We start from the raw sequence: 22,650 nt of genomic DNA, 5'->3' as shown, positions 1-22,650 counted from the left end.
CTACGGAGCATAGAAAACAGCCAACCAGATGGAGGAAAGAAATAGTGATATCAAAGATGGGAATCTAGAATTTAACAAGAGAGAGACTGGAGCATCAAAAATTCAAGGGCCCTACAAGAACTATCTGACTCCATCCAAAAAAGCAATCCTATCTAATAAAAGAGTAATATGCAAAGAGTGGTTAGGGGCTGATCAGGCTGGCAGGCAGGCGAGCAGTTGGGAGCCAGCAGTCCTGGATTGTGAGAGGGATGTCCAACTGCCCGTTTAGGCCTGATCCTACTGGGATTGGGCCTATACAGGCAGTCGGACATCCCTCGAGGGATCCCAGATTGTAGAGGGTGCAGGCTGGGCTGAGGGACACACACCCCTGTGTACGAATTTTGTGCACCAGGCCTCTAGTATTAGAATAATCGGCATTCTGGAGGAGGAGGAGAGTTAACATGGAATAGAGTCTATTCAAACAAATAGTGGAAGAGAACTTTCCAAACCTATGGAGCGAACTAGATCTTTAAATCCAAGAAGCAAACCAAATACCTATTGTCCTCAATCCAAAGAGGTCCTCTCCAGGGCATTTGTTATTGAAGCTGTCAAAAATTATTGACAAAGAAAAAATTCTCAAAACCAGGGAAAAGAAAGAAGTGACCTACAAAGGAAAACCCATCAGAATTTCATCCTACTTCTCTGCAGAAACTCTACAGAAGAGAGTGGAACCAAATATTCAATTGTCTAAAAGAGAGAATTTACCAGCCACTAATAATATATCCAACAAAATTATCCTTTAAATATGAAGGAGAAATAAATATACTACATGAAACAAGGAACATAAGGTTGATCTCCATTTATTAAGAGTAATGTGTTGAAAAATTTATAGTGTCACTTTTCTGTTTTTAGTGCTATGTTCATTGCACAATTTGTGCATAGTATTCATGTGAAACTAATATTTTTAAAAGGCTGTATAGCAAAGAATCAAATTTTTAAAGTATACTTAAAATGTAAGTAATATTCTCAAATAATACTGCTTTACCTATGTATAAGATTTTGAAGTATAGCATATGTTGGTAAATCTAGAAATGTACCAAATTTCTGGTTTGAAGTTGCCTTCCATTGAATCAGCAAAAATTAAGATATGTACTAAGATTTTATTTTGTAATGACTTCTGAAAAACCCTTTTTATAAAATCATTCAGGTATTTTCTGTGTTCCCTCTTGTTTTCCAATCCTAAATTTCATATGTTAGTTGGTTTTAGAAATACAGCTTTTTAGATTTGGGAATTTTTATGTGAGCATATTTTATGACCACTACTTTTTTAAAATTTTATCTTTATTGTTGAGAGTATTCCAGATGTCCCCTCCTCTTTTTTCTCCGCATTGACCTGATACACCCTATACCTGGCCCTCCCAGGCCTTCACCACACTATTGTTTCTGTCTATGGGCTATGCATATATGCATATAAGTTTCCCAGTTAATCTCACCCCATTATCCACCCCTGCCTTCCTTCTGAGATTCGTCAATCTGTTTCATGCTTCTGTGTCTCTGGATCTATTTTGTTCATCAGTTTAATTTGTTCATTAGATTCCACATGTGATGAGGTCATATGATACTTGTATTTCTCTGTCTGGCTCATTTTGCTTAAAATAATACTCTCCAGGTCCTTCCATGCTGCCTCAAATGGTAAGAAATCCTTCTTTTTCACAGCTACATAGTATTCCATGGTATAAATGTACCACAGCTTTTTTAATCTACTCATCTATTGATGGGCATTTGGGCTGTTTCCAGATATTAGCTATTGTAAATTGTGCTGCATATAGAGGTGCATATATTCTTTCTGGTTGGTGTTTCATGTTTTTTTCAGGATATATTCCCAGAAGTGGGATCACTGGGTCAAATGACAGTTCCATTTTTACATTTTTGACCAAATTCCTTACTGTTTTCCATAGTGGCTATACCAATCTGCATTCCGACCAGCAGGGTAATAGAGTTCCTTTTTCTTCACATCCTCACCAGTACTTGTCATTTGTTGATGATGGCCATTCTGACAGAGTACATCTCTTAGGGCAAGGGAAACTAAGGAGAAAATAAACAAATGAGACTACGTCAAAATAAAACGGTTCTGCACAGGAAAAAAAAAATTGACAAAATGAAAAGGGAGCCCACTGCAGAGGAGAACATATTTGACAATGATGCATCTGATACGCAGTTAATTTCCAAAATATGTAATGAATTCATAAAACTTAACAAAAGGAAGACAAACAATTAAAAAATGGGCAAAGGACCTAAATAGACAGTTCTCCAAAGTGGACATATAGGTGGTCAAGACGCATATGAAAAAAAGCTCAGTCACTAATCATCTGAGAGATGCAAATTAAAATAACAATGAGGTATCACCTCACACTTATCAGTATGTTCTAACTTTTATGTTATTAAATTTAACTTAAAATGTTGAATTTGAAGGAAGATTATTTTATCTTTCCCAAACCATTTTAATTAAAGCTATATAGTTATTGAATGTTATATGTATACTAGTGTTCCCGTTGCAGGAAAAATCCTGCAATAGGGTTTCCTGCTTTTCCCTTCTCCCCTGGCCCCGCCTCCGCTCCTCCCTTATTCCCCAGCCCGCCTGCTTTTCTCCCTTCTCCCCCGGCCCCGCCTCCACTCCTCCCTTGTCCCCCAGCCTGCCTTCTCTGCCAGCCAGCCTGCTTTTCTCCCTTCTCCCCCAGCCCCGCCTCCGCTCCTCCCTTCTCCTCCCTCCCCCACCACCCCCCCGGCTTGCTTGCTTCTCCGCAGCTTTGCTCCCTTCTGCAGCTCTTGGCTTCTTTCTATGCTGTCTTGATATGCAAATTAGCCGTCATCTTTGTTGGGGTAATTTGCATACTTGGTCCTGATTAGTTGTGGGCGTGGCTTGGGTGTAGCAAAGGTGCGGTCAATTTGCATATTTGTCTATTATTAGGTAGGATATATATACATATGTATGTATATATATATATATGTATGTATATATATATATATGTATGTAAATTGAAATCTGTGAATAGGTTTTTATATAATTGTGATCACCATGCAATATATCTGTTGTACACCTTTTTTTCATGAAACATGCCACTTTTAATGGTTGTATAATAGGTCATTAAGTGAATACAGTGGGTAGGTGGTTAACATGCTATTTCTTGTTGCACTTAAGCTTAACACCCACTCAATGTCAGTGTTACTTTTTGACTGAGATCTATACCTTTTTATATTTTACAGTGGATGATGTTGGGGGAAAATTGGAGCATATGGGGAACACACCATTAAAAATCGGCAGTGATGGTTCACAAGATGTTAAAGAAGATGGATTTGGTTCAGAAGTAATAAAAGTGTATATATTTAAAGCTGAGGCTGAAGATGATGTTGAAATAGGTACAAAGATAGTTTGTTGCTCTAATATTCAATAATTAGAACTTATTATCTTTTCTAGAAACTATACTAAAATTGACTGAAGTACAGATTTTTTATAGGTTTCTTTGGGGATGGAATATAAAAATGTGTATGAAATATAAAACGAATTCAGAATATATCATACTTAGACTCTCAAACAGTAGAATATTACAGTTGAAATATTAAAACAAATGAGTGGAGAGGATTTAGTTTATTGGTGAAAATTATAATGAGTATTTAAGGGTAGCCTGCTTGGATTTCAGTGCTAGTTCTGCCAGTTAGCTGAGTGGCCTTTTGTGATTTACTTAACCTCCTTCTGCCTTAGTGTTCTCATCCATAAAGTAAGCCATAATGATAATAACTACCTCATAGGCCTTTTGTGAAGATTAAATGGGTAAATGCATGTAAATATCTTATAGAATGCTTGGCGTATAGGTGTGATGTGTTGTATTTGTTACTTGTCAGTGATGTATAAAAAGTTAAACTGTAAATTATAAGAAAATTTTCTTGACATTTAGAAACTTATATTGGAATATTTTGGAAGAATATTTTTCTAAAGAAAAATATTTATTATATTCTCCTTATTAATTTAAGAAATTATTCCATGATACTTCTCTATTTTGATATGTGTTTTAATTTTTTAAGGTGGAACAGAAATTGTCACAGAGAGTGAGTACACCAATGGACATTCTGTAGCTGGAGTGCTTGACCAGAGCCGAATGCAACGGGAGAAGATGGTTTACATGGCGGTTAAAGATTCTTCTCAAGAAGAAGATGATATCAGTAAGAACAAAAGAGCACTAGAGTAACTTATTAGTAGCCATTATACATTCTTTTAAAAAATAAAGTATTCCCAGGAATACAAGCACTATATAGGAAAAAATGTCACTAAAATAAGCTAGACCCTTTGCTAAAATAATTTAAATGGGAAGGGTCCTTTTGACCATTCATGCATACATGTATTGTTCAAATTAGCAAATATGAAATACTATGTCCAGATACCAGGGATACAGAGATCAGCAATATACTGTTGCTGGCTTCAGTAGAACCCACAAAGATACAGGGAATTACGGAGAATCTACTTTCTCTGTGTTAATGGATATGTCATGTGTATATTATCTCATTTAATTCTCACACCTCATCTATGAAGTAGGTGGTATTATCCCTATTTTATACAGGAAAAAAATGTTCAAGGAAGTTAAGTAATTACCCAAGGTCTTTCCAATATTAAGTGAGGAAGGTATGATTTGAATTCCTATCTATCACTCTACTACCAGTGTTCTTGGCCTTTATCTGGATTTAGCAGTGGAAGGGGAAACTGATTGTTTGCCTACTATCCCTGAGGGATTAGTTGAGTAAGTATTTTTCCAAGTCAAGCTGCCAGGATCTTTACTTATGATGCCTTTGATAGTCTCCAAGTAGTTGCTACTTAAGGCTTATTAGGGCTGAGTACCACAGAGTGATAAAAGATCCTCAGATTTCCTTTCCTGCCATTTTCTTATGAAGACATTCTATTCTTTGCCTACTTTCTCCTCTCCTCTTTGTAGGAATGCAGCCCTTCCCTAAGGCTTCTTCTGTCTTCTTATCATACTGAGACAAAAACTACTTTGTTTTGCCCTAGAAGGGCAAGAGCCTCCACTTAAGTGCATTACCTTGACAGTACCCATCTTTACCTATACTGCATTTTGATCCCCACTCCTCAAATTTCCTTTCCTTAAAAGCCATGGGGACCTGGATTCCAATCCCAAAAAATGAATAATATACTACACCTGAAAATATTAAAACAAATCCGTCTAAAGTATTTGATTGGAGAAGTAGAGAGTTAAATGAAATAATTTCTATTTTGTCTCTAAATTCTTTATTTTTATTTTTTCATCATTGGTAAGTAAAGGGGCACAGTAGAAGGTGGGAGATGGAGAATTAGGTTACCTGATTGCAGAATTCCATGGGAATCTGGGTAACTTACACCAGTGACTCTTTCTGGTTAATTGAAAGAACAGAAACTGAGAAGAAGAGGAGCACTTTTCCCCCACATATGTCCCTTGTTTCTTCTATAGTGAATAGAAGATCTCATTATGTGAATGAAAGGAAAAGCATAAATCCAAGGCAATTTTCTATTTAACAGCTTAAATATAAATGGATTCTTTCACATAAAATATACTAATTGACCTTCTTAGTTTAAATTTTTTACATCAATACTATATTTTAAAAAATGAATCTCATTTATTGCTTTTTTCCTTTAATAAAGTCTCAGAAAATCCTGTCTTTTGACTTAAAGGGCATCCACATATTCTTGAGCACCAACAATATATATATGACATGTAATATGTTTTATATATATGACTTTAAAATGTTTTCATTATTAATATTTTTGACCATTTTTCATTGAATATACAGTACCGTATGTGAGTTGCAATATGTGAGATATCACGGACCACTTTTCTAGTATTGATGCTAGGGGAAATGCTTTCTGAGTTCCAAAGAACTATCAGGCAGAATTATGGAATACAATCTTTTTAATATAGTTATGCCAATGGACTATAAAATCAGTCAGTATATTTCAAGCACACATATTTTATATAATCTAAAAGCCATTTTTATAGGACTAGGTTCTAAGAGGATAAAATTAATTTTGATAAATTATTTTCTCCCAGTGGCACTAGTTTCTAAATTGCCTATTGTAATTTTTAAATTAACCAAATTGAAATAATGAAATTTAAAGGATTTAAATTGTTTGGAATTTTTACCCATTTATTAAATATTTAGGGTTATAAACAAGCAGTTATTTCTAAAATTTAGGTTGTGCTGAAATAGCAGATGAAGTTTATATGGAAGTCATTGTAGGGGAAGAGGAAGGAACTTATCTCCCTGAAACTGATCTTGAGGACTCTGATGTTAATAAAACAATTGCCCCTGTTGCCTGGGCTGTGGCATATGGTAGGACACTGGCATTTTTTCACCTGATAAGTACATAACATATCTATTTGATCAGCCTTTAAGTCATTAAATATGCTGTGATAATACCCTTTATGAATTGGCTATATTATAAAACTAGAGGCCCAATGCACGAAATTCATGCAAGGGGCTCAGCCCTTGCAGCCCCAACTTCATCTCAATGGTTGTTCCGCTGTTGGGCCGTTTGGTCGATATGCATATTACACTTTTATTATTATAGACTAGAGGCCCGGTGCACGAAATTCTTACATGGGGAGGGGTGTGTCCCTCAGCCCAACCTGCACCCTCTCCAATCTGGGACCCCTCAAGGGATGTCCGACTGCCCATTTAGGCCCGATCCCACCTAAACGGGCAGTAGGACATCCCTCTCACAATCCAGGACTGCTGGCTCCCAACTGCTCGCTTGCCTGCCTTCCTGATTGCCCCTAACCGCTTCTGCCTGCCAGCCTGATCACGCCCTAACCACTCCCCTTCCAGCCTGATTGATGCCTAACTGTCCTCCCCTTCAGGCCTGGTCACCCCTAACTGCCCTCCCCTGCAGGCCTGGTCCCCCACAACTGCTCTCCCCTGCCAGCCTGATTGATGCCTAACTGCTCTTCCCTGCAGGCCTGGTCGCCCCTAACTGCCCTCCCCTGCAGGCTTGATCGCCCCCAACAGCCCTCCTTTGCAGGCCTGGTCCCTCCCAGCTGCCCTCCTCTGATGGCTGGATCACCCATAACTGGCCTCCCTTGCAGGCCTTGTCCCTCCCAACTGCCCTCCCTTGCTGGCCATCTTGTGGTGGCCATCTTGTGTCCACATGGGGGCAGGATCTTTGTCCACATGGGGGCAGCCATCGTGTGTGTTGGAGTGATGGTCAATCTGCATATTACTTTTTTATTAGATAGGATGTTTTGCTCTAGATTGATTCATCTCTAGTTACCTACATGATTTTCCTACCAAATATATTGTGCTATTTAAAACAAACTTTGCTTAATGCATTGTGCTTTTCAAATAGCACAATTTATTTTAAGTCCTACCTATATAAGTAAGTGCCATAAAATTTTTTAATTTTTCTAAAATAGGGATAGCCTTTGAAAATTGATCCTTCCTATTTTGGAAATTGTATTTTCATGTTTTAACACCACAAATAATAAGATTTTGAGGTTTTGAAAAAGAACAAAAGTCCAGGTAATAAAATAAATTTATCAAGTTATTTTTTCTTCTATTTTATTTTGTTCCTACTTAATTTACAAGATGGTCCATGTATATTCTGAAAAATTTTGTTCAAATGTATTAATTTATCTTAACTTGGTTTTTCTAAAGGTTTATTCATTCAAGAGTCTTTCATTGAAAATCTTCAATTTTAAGGGTACTCTGCAGAATTATCTAACCAGTTTTTATTTAGAAAGTAAAATTTTTCTGGACATTAACAGTTCCAAGGATGCTGACAGCAGGCCTTATTTTCAGTCTGTGAAATTATCTAATCTATGGGAGTGGAAGAAGTAAACAACAAAATTTAATTCAAGGAATGGTGGTCAGAGTAAGATTTTGTAGATTAAGATGTGATCTGCTAGTAATTATTATATTCAACATATCAGTTTTTAATTATTCTTTTTTTTTAGTAGATGAAAGAAGAGTTTCAAGAAGGTATGAAGATTGTCAAGCATCAGGTGAGAGAGCTTTATATGTGAGTTGTAAGTCAAATAGCCAATTTTGTATACTATTTGGCAGATGAAGAGTTATTAGTTTACTAGTGGCCCGGTGCATAAAATTCGTGCACATTAAAAGGGAATTAATTAGAGAAAATATTTTAATATTGCTATTTGCCCTTTCTCTATAATATAATTGTCAGAGATGAAAGGAAATTAGTAAAATGTATATGAAAATCTCCCTCCTGCCAGAGTCTGGGGTGTCCCGTGGGACCTAGAGTCAAGTCCCTGCCCGCCACCCACACGGGCTTCGAAAACACAGGAGTCCCAAACCTGAACGGCCCCACCCCCATTGGGTGAGACTCACCTGGCTGGCCCCACCCCTGTTAATCCCCTCCAGGTTGGGAGTGCAGCCTCAGGTCCTCCGGCCCGGTGCTGGGTGGGGGGTGCAGCCTCAGGTGCTCCCGTCAAGCCCCGCCAGGTGGAGGGTGTAGCCTCAGATCCCTTGGCGCAGCCTGAGGTTCCCTGGCCTGAGGTCCCTCGGCCCGGCAATGGGGCGGGGGCCGTGGCCTGAGGTCCCCAGTCAAGCCCCACTGGGCGAGGGGCATGACCTGAGTTCCCCGTCAAGCCCAGCTGGGCCGGGGGGGGGGGATGCACAGTCTGAGGTCCCCCGCCAGGCGCCATGCAGCCTCAGGTCCCTGCTGTTCGGTTGTTATGTTACGGCATCCTGGCCAATTTGCATATTCTTCTATTATTAGTATAGATGTGTACAGACATTTTTTTGGGCTTTTACTTGCCTGACCATATCTAATTAGTTACATAGGAATTTGCCTATTTATTAGATAAATAAATAATTTGTATTATTCTGTGAGTGCAGTTAATTTACATTTACTTAAAATACAAATACCAGGCAACTTACCACATGCTTTATAAAAGACTGCTATGGAAAAAATATATAACTTATTTTGCCAGAAGTGTAAAAATTGTCCATGATATCAACTATTTGTTAATATCTTCTTTGGGGCAAAACTATTTTCAAATTTTTTTATCACAGCCAGTAGATTTATGTAATTGTTACATAAAACCCATGTGTCAGCTTAATTTTTTGTTATTTTAACACACTCTATGTAGTGTTATACCATGGTTAATAGTTCATTTTCTTTTCTTAAGCAAAGAGACTTTTTCTTATGATAAAGTGTATGTCTATTCCATTTTTACCCTTAGGTGGTATTTGAGTATATTGAAATGTAGATTTCAGAGGAATTGATGAGAGGCAAAAATTACAGCATATAATCTAAAGAGTTTTGTAGGTCTAGATTTTTAAACTAAATTGCATAACACAACAGATTTGTGAGAACTGAGATTTTATTCAGTGCTTTATTCTGTATACACTGATCACACTGACATTGTGGTAAATTGCCTGCCACAGCTATCTTAAAATCCATTTTAATACTTTTCACATCAAATAAACTATTCTAAAGCTTATATATAAAAGGTGTTTGTTATGTGTTACACATAGTCACCATGTCTATATAGGTTCACTGACACATGTATTTCTTTTCTAAATCTCTTTAATTTCATCAGCCTTCATTGGTGATAAATTGATCTGATGCCAAGATTTTGTTTAGGGTCATAACAACTTTTTATATTACATTCACCTTATCAGTTTATTCCTTTAGGATAATAAATTGGGATGTTTTAAAATTAATTTCATGTAATATCTTATTTAAAGTGTTTGCATAAGCTTGTGTGTTTATGTAAGACTGTAAAAGAGGATAGCATAGGTATACTTTGTGAAATGTAATACCACAGTGTTAAATTCAGTACCGTAAGGGCAACTTGATGCCATGTCATCTCTTGTAATTCATCTAACAAAATCCAAAAATGTATAAATATATGTAGTTTAATTGTGTATCAATTTTTCAGGAAATACTTTGGACTCAACATTAGAAAACAGAAGTAGTACAGCAGCACAGTACCTTCAAATTTGTGATAGCATTAATACAAATAAAGTACTTAAACAAAAAGCCAAGAAGAGGAGAAGAGGAGAAATGAGGCAGTGGCAAACAGGTAAAATACTAATACTTTGCTTTGTTAATATTATAATAATTTGAAAATTGGAGTTATTTTTTTTGTAACTGAAGAAAATATCAGTTGTATATGGTATAGCTCTACTCCTACATACCTGTTTGTGTTTGATCTAAATAGTTGTGTTTCTTTAAATGTGTTTGACTTGTACTTAATAAAATTATAATTGTTTGTTCTTTACCCAAATGGTGTTTGAAAGGGAATTGTCAGGTTGGTTTAACAATAAAGGGTGCCTGTTTCTAGTTTACAAATGCATGTGATATAGTATTTTGGCAGATGAATAATATATAGCAGAGTGCTGCTCATTAATTTTTAGTGGGCTACTTTATCATAAATTGCTTTTAATGTGCATTTTATCTTAGAAGATTTTATCCCACTAGTATAGTTCTCACAGTATGATTATTGGCTAATTTTGGTGTTTTGTTGTAAAATATTTTTAAACAGTTTGGCTAAATGTCACAACTTCCCTATTTTTTTAATCTAGCTGTTATAATAGGCCCTGATGGACAGCCCTTGACAGTATACCCTTGCCATATTTGCACAAAAAAGTTTAAATCAAGGGGATTCTTGAAAAGACACATGAAGAATCATCCTGATCATTTGATGAGAAAAAAATATCAGTGTACAGATTGTGACTTTACAACTAACAAGAAAGTGAGTTTCCATAACCACTTAGAAAGCCATAAGCTTATAAACAAAGTTGACAAAACCCATGAATTTACAGAATATACACGAAGATACAGAGAGGCTAGTCCACTGAGTTCAAATAAACTTATACTAAGAGATAAGGAGCCGAAGATGCACAAATGCAAATACTGTGACTATGAAACTGCAGAACAAGGACTATTAAACAGACATTTACTGGCTGTTCACAGCAAGAATTTTCCACATGTTTGCGTTGAGTGTGGGAAGGGCTTTCGACATCCTTCTGAACTCAAAAAACACATGAGAACCCATACTGGTGAGAAGCCATATCAATGTCAGTATTGTGTTTTCAGGTGTGCAGATCAATCAAATCTGAAAACTCACATTAAGTCTAAGCATGGTAACAATTTGCCATATAAATGTGAGCATTGTCCCCAAGCATTTGGTGATGAAAGGGAGCTTCAACGCCATCTGGACTTGTTTCAAGGACATAAGACACACCAGTGTCCTCATTGTGACCATAAGAGCACCAACTCAAGTGACCTAAAGCGGCACATCATATCTGTCCACACTAAGGATTTTCCTCACAAATGTGAGGTCTGTGATAAAGGTTTCCATCGTCCTTCTGAGCTCAAAAAGCATAGTGATATCCATAAGGGTAGGAAGATTCATCAGTGTAGGCACTGTGACTTTAAAACATCAGATCCATTTATTCTTAGTGGTCATATCCTTTCAGTTCATACTAAGGATCAGTCATTGAAGTGTAAAAGGTGCAAGAGAGGGTTCAGACAACAAAACGAGCTTAAAAAGCATATGAAGACCCACACTGGAAGGAAGATTTACCAATGTGAGTATTGTGAGTACAGTACAACAGATGCATCTGGCTTTAAACGACATGTGATATCAATACATACAAAAGACTATCCGCACAGGTGTGAATTCTGCAAAAAGGGATTCCGAAGACCATCAGAAAAAAATCAGCATATTATGAGGCACCACAAGGAAGCTCTTATGTAATAAGACCAATATAAAGAAACAAACTCTGGAAAATATGATATGCCACATGGCAGTAAAACTTCATAAACTTTTTCATCTGGTTACGAACTTGATATTAAATCATAACTTTACATTCTTTGTATTAAAAACATTTGAATTGACAAGGTATCCCATAACCCTTTGAAAATTACTTAAAGAATTTAAGACGTACCATAGAATGATTGTAGAAAAACCTATTAAGTGTCAATTTAATAGGATTCTATGCATAAACTACAGAAGGGAAGAGCAAAGACGATGACTTTATTTGGCTGATCATACTAGAGACATGATTCTGAAAAAAATCTTATATAATTTAGGAGTTTAGCAATGCTTTGCTATGACAAACCTCACTTTTATGCAATTTTAGAAATGGGGTGGGAAATAAAATGCAGTCATCCATCAGGCATTTTGTCATTGAGCCTTTTATATGGTACCTGGAAATTGAATTTCAGAAATCTAAAAGTTTATCTATTCATTAAAATAACTTTCATTGAAAATCAGATTAGATTAATTTCAATAATATTAAAAAGAATTTCAGAGCTGCTAAAATTTTATCACAGGATAGGATGTTTAAAATATAGCATTCTGTGCTGAAGTCTAAGGATTAAAGTTCCCTTTTTTATGCTGTTTGAGTTGATTATTGTTCAGTATGGCAGATATGACAAGCATATATTTGAGTCAAATATGGCTTTCTAAAACGAATGCAACCAGTAGTGTTGCAAAGTTAGCACTATATTTCTTAATGATCTAAAGATTAAATTGAGAGAACAGTTTTCTTAAAGATGATAATGTTTAGTGGTTTTTTTTGTGTGTGTTTTTTTTAGGACAGCAAGTGTGATGGTTCTAGCCTTACTTGCTCTAATGTTTAAAGGTGCAATTTTATGCCATTCTTGAAAATTTTGATTTTTAAAATCTATATATATATATATATATATATACATATATATATATATATATATACCATATAATTAACATGCATTTTCAATATGAGGCAGTGTTTATGCAATATTTAACAAAACACTGTGCTGCCAATAGAATTCAGAAGTGGATATTCAGTTTACAGTGTATAAACTTAAAATATGCATCCCTTTAACAACGCTTTGTGTTAGCATGCTGGAAATCAAAATGGCGCTTAATATAAAAAGCTGGTTTAAGGAAATTTAATGAAATTCTGTTCATAAATGTATTGCATATGATGTGTACTTTTAAGTTTTAGTTGCTTCATGTTTATACTCAGCTGTTCAACATTATTAAAATGTAATTTTACTTCATGCTATATTGTGGCTTTGTATTTCAACTAATGTTCACCTTTCTGTTTTTGCACCAGATAAGAATCAGTTTCTTGAGAATAAATTTTTTATCTTTCTTAACTTCAGAATATTAAATTTGGAAAATCTAAAATTGTGTGTTATGTGACTGTAAATGATGTACACGCTGTAAAATAAGATTGTCTCTGTTACGTGGGATTATTTCTAAATGTTACTCATTGAAATGAGCATACAATAAAAAGCATTTATTGCACTTCAAGGTTGTAAAATTTATTGCTGTAATGTTCATTCTTTATTAAGAGACTTTTCAATTAAAGTTGCTCTTAGGCCATTTGATCTGCAGATTAACATGTAGAATTTTGAGCATTAGCAACAATACAAGTTAAGAATTTAAAGAATTGTAATGATTATGACATGATTATTCCTCAAAAACATAAATTTTTGATAAAACTATGACAGAATGCTATAAAAGTGCCCATCTTAAGACTTGATATTTAATATTATAGAGACAACGAAATATTCTTAAACTGCTTAAGTAACACAATCCTGAGAAATGAATCTAAAATTATGTTCCTAATAGAGCAATATACATTTTATTTTTTATATATTTATTTATTTTATTGTTTAAGGTATTATATATAGTAGTACATATATCTCCTTTTTTTCCCCCATTGACCTTCCCCTAGGCTCCCCTACCCCCCTGTCACATGCCCTCATCCCACACCCCCAGTGTCTTGTGTCCATTGGTTGTGCTTATATGCATGCATACAAGTCCTTCGGTTGATCTCTTTCCCCCACTCCTAACACTCCCCAGCCTTCCCGCTGTAATTTGACAGTCTATTCAATGCTTTACTGCCTCTGTATCTATCTTTTTGTTCATCACATTATAATGGTTTTTATTTTCCATAAACGAGTGAGATCATGTGGTAGTTTTCTTTCATTGCCTGGCTTATTTCACTTAGCATAATGCTCTCCAGATCCATCCATGCTGATACAAATGCTAAGAATTCCTTCTTTTTTGTAGCAGCATAGTATTCCATTGTGTAGATGTACCATAGTTTTCTAATCCACTCATCTGCTGATGGGCATTTAGGCTGTTTCCAAATCTTTGCTATGGTGAATTGTGCTGCTATGAACATAGGGGTGCATATATCCTTTCGATTGGTGTTTCTAGTTTCTTGGGATATATTCCTAGAAGTGGGATCACTGGGTCAAATGAGAGTTCCATTTTCAGTTTTTTGAGGAAACTCCATACTGTTCTCCACAGTGGCTGCACCAGTCTGCATTCCCACCAACAGTGCACGAGGGTTCCTTTTTCTCTGCATCCTCACCAGCACTTGTCCTTTGTTGATTTGTTGATGATAGCCATTCTGACAGGTGTGAGATGGTACCGCATTGTTGTTTTTATATGCATCTCTCGGATAATTAGTTTCTTTGAGAATGTTTTCATGTGTCTCTTGGCCTCCCTTCTGTCTTCTTTCGAAAAGATCCTATTTAGGTCCGTTGTCCATTTTTTATTGGATCATTTATCTTCCTTTTATTAAGTTGTATAAGTTCCCTGTAAATGTTGGAGAGTAAACCTTTATCAGTGATAACAAACATTGGCAAATATGCTCTCCCACACAGTGGGCTTTCTTGTTGTTTTGTTGATGGTTTCTTTTGCTGTGCAAAAGCTTTTTATTTTGATGTAGTCCCATTTGTTTATTTTCTCTTTAGTTTCCATTGCCCTTGGAGCGGTATCTGTGAAGAAATTGCTTCAGCATATGTCTGAGATTTTGCTGCCTGTGGATTCCTCTAGTATTTTTATGGTTTCCCATCTTATTTTTAAGTCCTGTATCCATTTGGAGTTTATTTTTGTGTATGGTGTCAGTTGGTGGTCTAGTTTCATTTTTTTGCATGTATCTGTCCAGTTTTCCCAACACCATTTATTGAAGAGACAGTCTTGACTCCATTGTATGTTCATGCCTTCTTTGTAAAATATTAATTGAGTATAGTGTTTGGGTCGATATCTGGGTTCTCTATTCTATTCTATTGGTCTATATGTCTGTTCTTGTGCCAGTACCAGGCTGTTTTGAGAACAGTGGCTTTGTAATACAGCTTAAAATCTGGAATTGAGATCCCACCTACTTTGTTCTTCTTTCTCAGGATTGCTGTGGCTATTCGGGGTCTTTTTTCATTCCAGATGAATTTTTGGAGAGTTCTTTCTATGTCTGTGAAATATGCCATTGGTATTTTAATGGGGAGTGCATTGAATCTAGAGATTGCTTTGGGTAGTATGGACATTTTAATAATGGTGATTCTACCAATACATGAACATGGTATGCTCTTCCATCTGTTTATGTCTTCCTCTATCTCTTTTTTCAGTGTCCTGTAGTTTTTCGCGTATAGGTCTTTTACCTCCTTAGTCAAGTTTATTCCTAGGTATCTTAATTTTTTTGGTGCCATGGTAAATGGGATTGCTTTTTTAGTCTCTCTTTCTGTAAGTTCATTATTGGTGTATAGAAATGCCATAGATGTCTTGGCGTTAATTTTGTATACTGCCACATTACCAAATTCATTTATTAAGTCTAAATTTTTTTGATGGAGACTTTAAGGTTTTTTTTACATACAATATCATGACATCTGCAAATAAGGACAGTATTACTTCCTCTTTTCCAATTTGGATGGCTTTTATTTCTTCTTGTCTAATTGCAATGCCTAATACTTCCAGTACTATGTCGAACAGGAGTGGTGAGAGTGGGCATCCCTGTCTTGTTCCTGTTCTTAGGGGAAATGGTTTTAGTTTCTGACCATTGAGAATGATGTTGGCTGTAGGTTTATCATATATGGCTTTTATTATATTGAGGTATGATCCTTCTGTTCCCACATTGCTGAGAGTTTTTATCAAGAAAGGGTGTTGGATTTTGTCAAATGCTTTTTCTGCATCAATTGATATGACTGATTTTTATCTCTAAATTTGTTTATGTGATGTATCACATTTATTGATTTGCAGATATTGTACCATCCTTGCATCCCTGGGATAAATCCTACTTGGTCATGGTGTATGATCTTTCTGATGTACTGTTTTATCCGATTTGCTAGAATTTTGTTGAGCATTTTGGCATCTATGTTCATGAGAGATATTGGCCTGTAATTCTCTTTCATTGTGTTGTCTTCATTGGTTATGGTATTATGGTGACGCTGGCTTCATAAAATGAGTTTGGAAATGTTCCTTCCTCTTGAATTTTTTTGGAATAGTCTGAGGAGGATAGGTTTCAGTTCTTCTTTAAATGTTTGGTAAGTCTCCCCTGTAAATCCATCTGGCCCTGGGCTTTTGTTTGTTGGAAGATTTTTGATGACTGCTTCAATTTCTTCCATAGTTATTGGCCTATTGAGATATTTATATTCTTCCTGATTGAGTTTTGGAAGGTTGTATTTTTCTAGGAATATGTCCATTTCCTCCAGGTTACCCAGTTTATTGGAATAGAGTTGTTCATAGTATTTTTTAACAGTTCTTTGTATTTCTGTAGGGCCTGTTGTTATTTCCCTCTTTCATTTCTGATTTTGTTTATTTGTGTCTTCTATCTTTGTTTCTTGGTGAGCCTGGCTAGAGGTTCATCAATCTTCTTTATCCTTTCAAAGAACCAGCTCCTGGTTTTGTTGATCTTTTGTATTGTTTTTTTGGTCTCTATGTCATTTATCTCCGCTCTGATCTTTATGATTTCCTTCCTTCTGCTTACACTGGGCTTTTCTTGTTGCTCTCTTTCTCTTTGAGTTGTAGGGTTAGGTAATTTATTACTATTGTATCTTGTTTTTTTGCTGTAGGCTTGTAGAGCTATGAACTTCCCTCTCAAGACTGCTTTCCCTGTGTCCCATAGATTTTGGATTGTTGATTTTTCATTGTCATTTGTTGCCATGATGTTTTTTATTTCTTCCTTGATCTCTCTGGTAACCCAGTCATTGTTTAATAGCATGCTATTTAGTCTCCATGTGTTTGATTTTTTTGGATTGTTTTTATTGTAGTTGATTTCCAGTTTTATGCCATTGTGATCTGAGAAGATGCTTGATATGATTTCTATCTTCTTGAAATTGAAGAGACTTTGCCTGTGACCCTATATCTGGTCTATCTTTGAAAATGACCCATGTGCACTTGAGAAGAATGTATATTCTGTGGCTTTGGGGTGAAATGTTCTGAAGATGTCAAATAATTCCATCTGGTCTAGTGAGTCATTTAGGATTGCTGTTTCTTTGGTGATTTTTTGTTTAGAGAATTTGTCCAATGGTGATAGTGGGGTATTAAAGTCCCCTACTATGATTGTATTGCTTTCAGTCTCTCCCTTGATGTCCTCCAGGAGTTTTTTCATGTATATGGGTGCTCCTGTATCAGTGCGGATATGTTTACCAGAATTATTTATTCTTGTTGGATTGCTCCCTTTAGTATTATGAAGTGGTCTTCCTTATTTCTTTTTATGTCCTTCACTTTGAGATCTAATTTGTCAGATATAAGTATTCCTACCCCAGCTTTTTATTTCCATTCACCTGAAAAAACTTTTTCCATCCCTTCACCCAGTCTGTGTGCATGTTTTTTTTCTGAGGCCGGTTTCCTGTATACAACAGATATATGTGTCATGCTTTCTTATTCAGTCCGTTACCCTATGTCTTTTGATTGGGGTATTTACTCCATTTACATTTAAAGTTATTATTGATAGGTTACTTGTTTGTCGCCATTTTTATTCTTTACCCCTGTTTTTCTTCTTCACTTCCTATTTCTTCTTTTTACAGCAGACCCTTTAGTATTTCTTGCATTGCTGATTTGGTGGTAATAAACTCCCTTCGTCCTTTTTTGTCTGTGAAGCTCCTGATTTCACCTTCAGTTTTGATTGATAGCCTTGCTGGGTACTGTATTCTTGGATTGAGACCCTTCCTTTGCATGACTTTGTATATTTCATTCCATTCCCTTCTTACCTGATGTGTTTCTGTTGAGAAATCAGTCGCTGGTCTATTGGGGGATCCTTTGTAGGTAACTTTCTGTCTCTCTCTGGCCTCTTTTAAGATTCTTACTTTGTCATTGGTGTTTGCCATTTTAATTACAATGTGCCTTGGTGTCGGTCTTTTGGGGTTCATTTTGTTTGGGACTCTGTGAGCTTCTTCAATTTGTGTGGGGCTTTTCTTCCCTATGCCAGGGAAGTTTTCTGTCATTATTTCTTCAGACAGGTTTTCTATTCCTTGCTCAGTTTCCTCTCCTTCTTTCACCCCTCTTATGCAGATGTTGTTTTGTTTCTTGTTCTCCCAAAGTCCCCTTAGACTCTCCTCCTGCTTTTTAATTTTTTTTTTCTAAAAGTTTCTCTACTTGGGTGTTTTTTCCTACATTGTCTTCTAGCTCACTGATGCGGTCCTCTGCTTCTTCTAGTCTACTGTTGATGCTTTCTATTGAGTTCTTTACAGCAGCAATGTCATTTCTCATTTCTTCTTGGTTCTTCATTTCCTCTTGGTTCTTACACATATTGTTGAATTTGTCTTCCATTCCTTTCATCCACCTTATGACTGTTTATTTGAATTTTTTCCCTGACATGTTGCTTGCCTCCATTTCCTTTACTTCCTTTTCTGGTGGTGCCTGCTTTTCTTTCATACCAGGCTGTTTCTTTGTCTCTCCCCCCCCCCCCCCATGATCTCTCTTCTCCGGTTGTCTGGTTATGTAGTTCTCTCTCTCCTGCATTGATTTAAAGACACAAAATACAATACAACAAGGCATGATGCACAAGGCACTGAACACAAATGTATTCACAATATTAATAACCCCAATAAAGTTGACCACCAGAGAAAGGCGAATTAGAGGATAAGAAAGAAAAAAGAAGTGAAAAAAAAGGAATGGAAAAATGAAATCGGGAAAAGGAAAAAAAAAAGAGAGAAAAGAAAGAGAATAAGAAAGAAGAGGGGGAGAAAACTATTTATATGTGGAGAAAACTCCAATAGAACAGCCACTATTCCCAACAAATGCAAACAACAAATAAGCAGAGATGAATTCTAACTACAAACAACCACTATTATTAAGCGAGGCGAGGGAAAACAGAAGCAAAAAACAAAAAAAGTGAAACAATCTCACAAGCATAAAAAAACTGATATAATCAACAATCGAGCAAACAACAACAAAAGGACAGAGAGAAAAAAATTTGGATAGTGAAGAAAGAAAAGAGAGAGGTGTATGTGGACTTGGAGCAGGGGATTGGAAATTATATATATATAAGTAGGGTTAAATGTTAATAGGGGGTAAAAAGAAGGAATAGGGAAAATCTAAAGCAGGAATAGAGTAGGAGAAACAGGATAACAAAAGGGGAAAAGTGAGGAAGACAGTGTTGGCATAAAGGTAAATTTGAGATAGAGTAAAATGATGCTAAAGGAAAGATGAAAATAGAATGTAGAACACTAAACCAAAGGAAAATAAAGAGAAAATAAAATGACACTTTTTTAAAAAAAGGTAAAATAGTATTAGTAATAATACTGATTGAAAATAAAAATGTAATAATTAAAAAGGTAAAATCAAGTGAGGAAAAAAACCCATTTAGTTTCTTAAGTAAAAAATGAATATAAAAATAAAAATGTGCAGTAGTGAAGGTCATTCACTTCTACTGTTCTGTTTGGCACACCTGTTTCCTAGTCAGGATAATATTGAAGTTCCCTGCATTCCACTGCTCCTCAGTGTTGTAAGCCACAGTCCTGATTTTCAACCTGGCAGTATGTCTTTATTTCTTATACTCCTTTATTTGTGTTTACATAAGAGTCAATTTGTGATTAAACCCGTGGGTGGCAGTGTTTCTGGATTGACCTCCGGGTTTATAGAATCCTCTCTAGCTAGTGTTTAGATTTTGTTTTCCCTGTGGCACTTAATACTGGTTTGGGGAATGGGCTGCCCCAGAGCTGGTTCTCTGATCGTTATTCCCCGCTCTGATCCCCAGGTTCCACAAAAACAACTTTCCCCTGCAGTCTCTTAGAGTGTTCCCAATTGGGTGATCCTATGTATTGGGCTTAGTCATCAAAAGCAATGATTTAAAGAGAAAACAAAAAAGCCAGAGTAAGTGTGCAAACTTCGGGGCTGCGTGCAAGCCTGTGCAGTCTTTTTCCCCTTGGGTCTAAGCAGCCAGCACACTTTTAAAATTTGTAGGCTGTCCTTTTGCACCCAGTTCAGCTATGGGTTGCTTTTTAGAGTTCCCTTCTGTTAGCAGCCCTGCGGATCCCCTTCCACAAGCACGGATCACGCCAGCCCCAACGGCCGCAGAGTTTTCTAGGCGCAGACTTCCCCATATCCTTCAGCTCCCGTAGTGCAAGTTCCTCTCTCCTGCTGGGACCACAGGCCTCACTATCCCAGACAAAATCTGACCTTTTCATGAGGGGGTGCAGAGCTCCTTTGAATCTGTGTGATTGCGCCACTTGGGGACCAGTGTTTTTGGTTTCGCAGCTGTTCGCTGGGTGCTGTAGTTGTAGATTCTTAGGCTTTGCAGGCTTCTGATAACATCCACTTTCCCGTTCAAGATGGTGTGGTCTCTGCATCTGAGCCTGTCGCTCCAGGAGGGAAACCAGTAGCAGTGGGGGCTGCCTGGTCAAGGGAACCCCTTCCAGCAATCCCCCACAGTCTCCTGGAGTATAGCTGTCCCTCAACTCGCCAACAAACACTCCCCATGTGACCATACACTCTCCCTTTCTTCTCTCACTCACACTCTCTCTTGCAGTCTGCCTTCCCATCGGCAGCCATCTTCCTGTCTCTCCCGCAATATACATTTTAAAGGAAAACTATTAAATCAAATATTTGGGAAAGATTTCTGCAAATGAGCATAAATAATCTGCTATATTCAAACTAGTTATTCAGTAGAATTCATGTACCTAAATATACTGTATAGCACTGTTGCTTAAGACTGTCAGTTTGGTTAATTGTCTTTTAATGATCACTAACAAAAAAGAATATGTTAGTCATTACATGTTAGACCAGTGCTTTTTTAAGCTTTAATATCTATAAAGTTTATCTAGGGATCTTATTAAAATACTTATTCTGATTCAGTAGGTGTGGGATGGGGCCTTCAATTCTGCATTTCTAGTAAGCTCCATAAGAGTAATAAGGTGTTAAGATAAAAATCCCCAGTGTGATTCTGGTACACTTTGGCAACTTTGTTTAAACAGATAGTGATGGACATGGCATTTGAGCTGAGACTTGAGTGGTAAGAAGAGCCAGGTCATATGAATATCCTGTGGAATAGCATTCAAGGCAGAGAAATATACAAATGCAAATAACCTGAGGCGGACCAGCTTTTGCTGGATCATGATAAGGGGGACTGATGAGAGATGAAACCTGTGAGAATTTGAAATGGAAAGCCATTGGACGGTTTTAAGGAAGGGGATATGTAACATGATTTACATTTTGAAGATCACTGTGGAAGTTGTGTAAGGACTCTTTGTAGAGGAGCCGAAGGAAGTAGAGGGCCATATAAAGAGATTATTCCAGTTATTTGTGGTTACAGTGGAGCTGGAGAAAAATAGATGGATTTTCTTTCACTTATAAATTGGGTCTAGAAAACCTCATTCAAGATAGAACAAATGAAAATTTAGCTTATGTTACAAACAGAAAATTGTCTTAAAAATACAAATGTTACTGGCACAGGCCTGTCTTAAGACAAAACAGATTTCACCCTAACAATAAAGGTCAAAGTACCATCATAAGAAATAACTTGGTAATTATTTTAAAAGCATTTTCCCAGAACAGTTCAGGGCCATTTTGTGGAAATGGATTTTACTGATTTCCACTTCTAAATGGCCTATACCATGATGGAGAGGAAAATATTGTTACCTGTCAATTGGTATTGTTATTCAGGTACAGCTCTTAAATTCAACTCATGCTTATATAGGACAACCACCAGTTTGAAACTTGAACTACCCTTAAAAATACATATGATAGAGCCCAGCTGGGATAGCTGTCAGTTGGGCATCATCCTGTGCACAGAAAGGTTGCTAGTTTGATGGTTCTATTCCTGGCCAGGGCACATACCTCGTTTTCGGTTTCAATCCTCGGTTCTCTCTCTCTCTCCCCCACCCCCTTCTTTTTCCTAAGCATGTCCTTGGGTGAGGATTGAGGGAAAATATATGTATGATAGCGGGTGAGGATTGAGAAAAAATATATAGTATGATAGATACATGTTATATAACTTTTACTGCAGAAAATTTTCAACCATATATAAAAATAGAAGTACATAATGAACTTCTACAGTATGTAGCCACAACCCAACTTCAACAGTCATCATTTTGTGGCCAACTTTTTTTTTTTAATAAATCTTTATTGTTCAGATTATTACAATTATTTCTCCTTTTCCCCCCATATCTCCCCATCACCGCTTCCCCCCCCCCCGTTGTCCTTATCCATAGGTGTATGATTTTTGTCCAGTCTCTTCCCATACCCCCCACACAGACACCCCTTTCCCCCTGAGAATTATCAATCCACTCCCATTCTATGCCTCTGATTCTATTATGTTCACCAGTTTATTCTGTTCCTCAGATTTTTAATTCACTTGATTTTTAGAATCACTTGTTGATAGATATGTATTTGTTGTTCATAATTTTTATCTTTACTTTTTTCTTCTTTTTCCTCTTTTTAAAGA

General features: G+C 36.6%; 1 protein-coding gene across 2 annotated transcripts in view; it reads left to right on the top strand.

Moving 5' to 3' along the window:
• ZNF711 (zinc finger protein 711) overlaps nt 1–13,292 on the top strand; it is a 39,880-nt gene extending 26,588 nt beyond the window's left edge. Inside the window, exons 8-13 of one of the 2 annotated variants that reach the window (XM_054720991.1) lie at nt 3,244–3,396; nt 4,060–4,197; nt 6,214–6,351; nt 7,947–8,018; nt 9,924–10,067; nt 10,570–13,292. In XM_054720991.1, the coding sequence (XP_054576966.1) occupies nt 3,244–3,396; nt 4,060–4,197; nt 6,214–6,351; nt 7,947–8,018; nt 9,924–10,067; nt 10,570–11,747 (1,823 nt within the window). In that variant the 3' untranslated portion in view covers nt 11,748–13,292. The remainder of the gene's footprint in view (nt 1–3,243; nt 3,397–4,059; nt 4,198–6,213; nt 6,352–7,946; nt 8,019–9,923; nt 10,068–10,569) is intronic. The other variant, XM_054720990.1, reaches the window with a different exon arrangement.
• Nucleotides 13,293–22,650: the final 9,358 nt, after the last annotated feature.

This window comes from Eptesicus fuscus, chromosome 1, assembly GCF_027574615.1.
Source record: "Eptesicus fuscus isolate TK198812 chromosome 1, DD_ASM_mEF_20220401, whole genome shotgun sequence".
NCBI lineage: Eukaryota > Metazoa > Chordata > Mammalia > Chiroptera > Vespertilionidae > Eptesicus > Eptesicus fuscus.
Note: the sequence above shows the minus strand (reverse complement) of the source record. Positions and strands in the feature narration are given on the sequence as shown.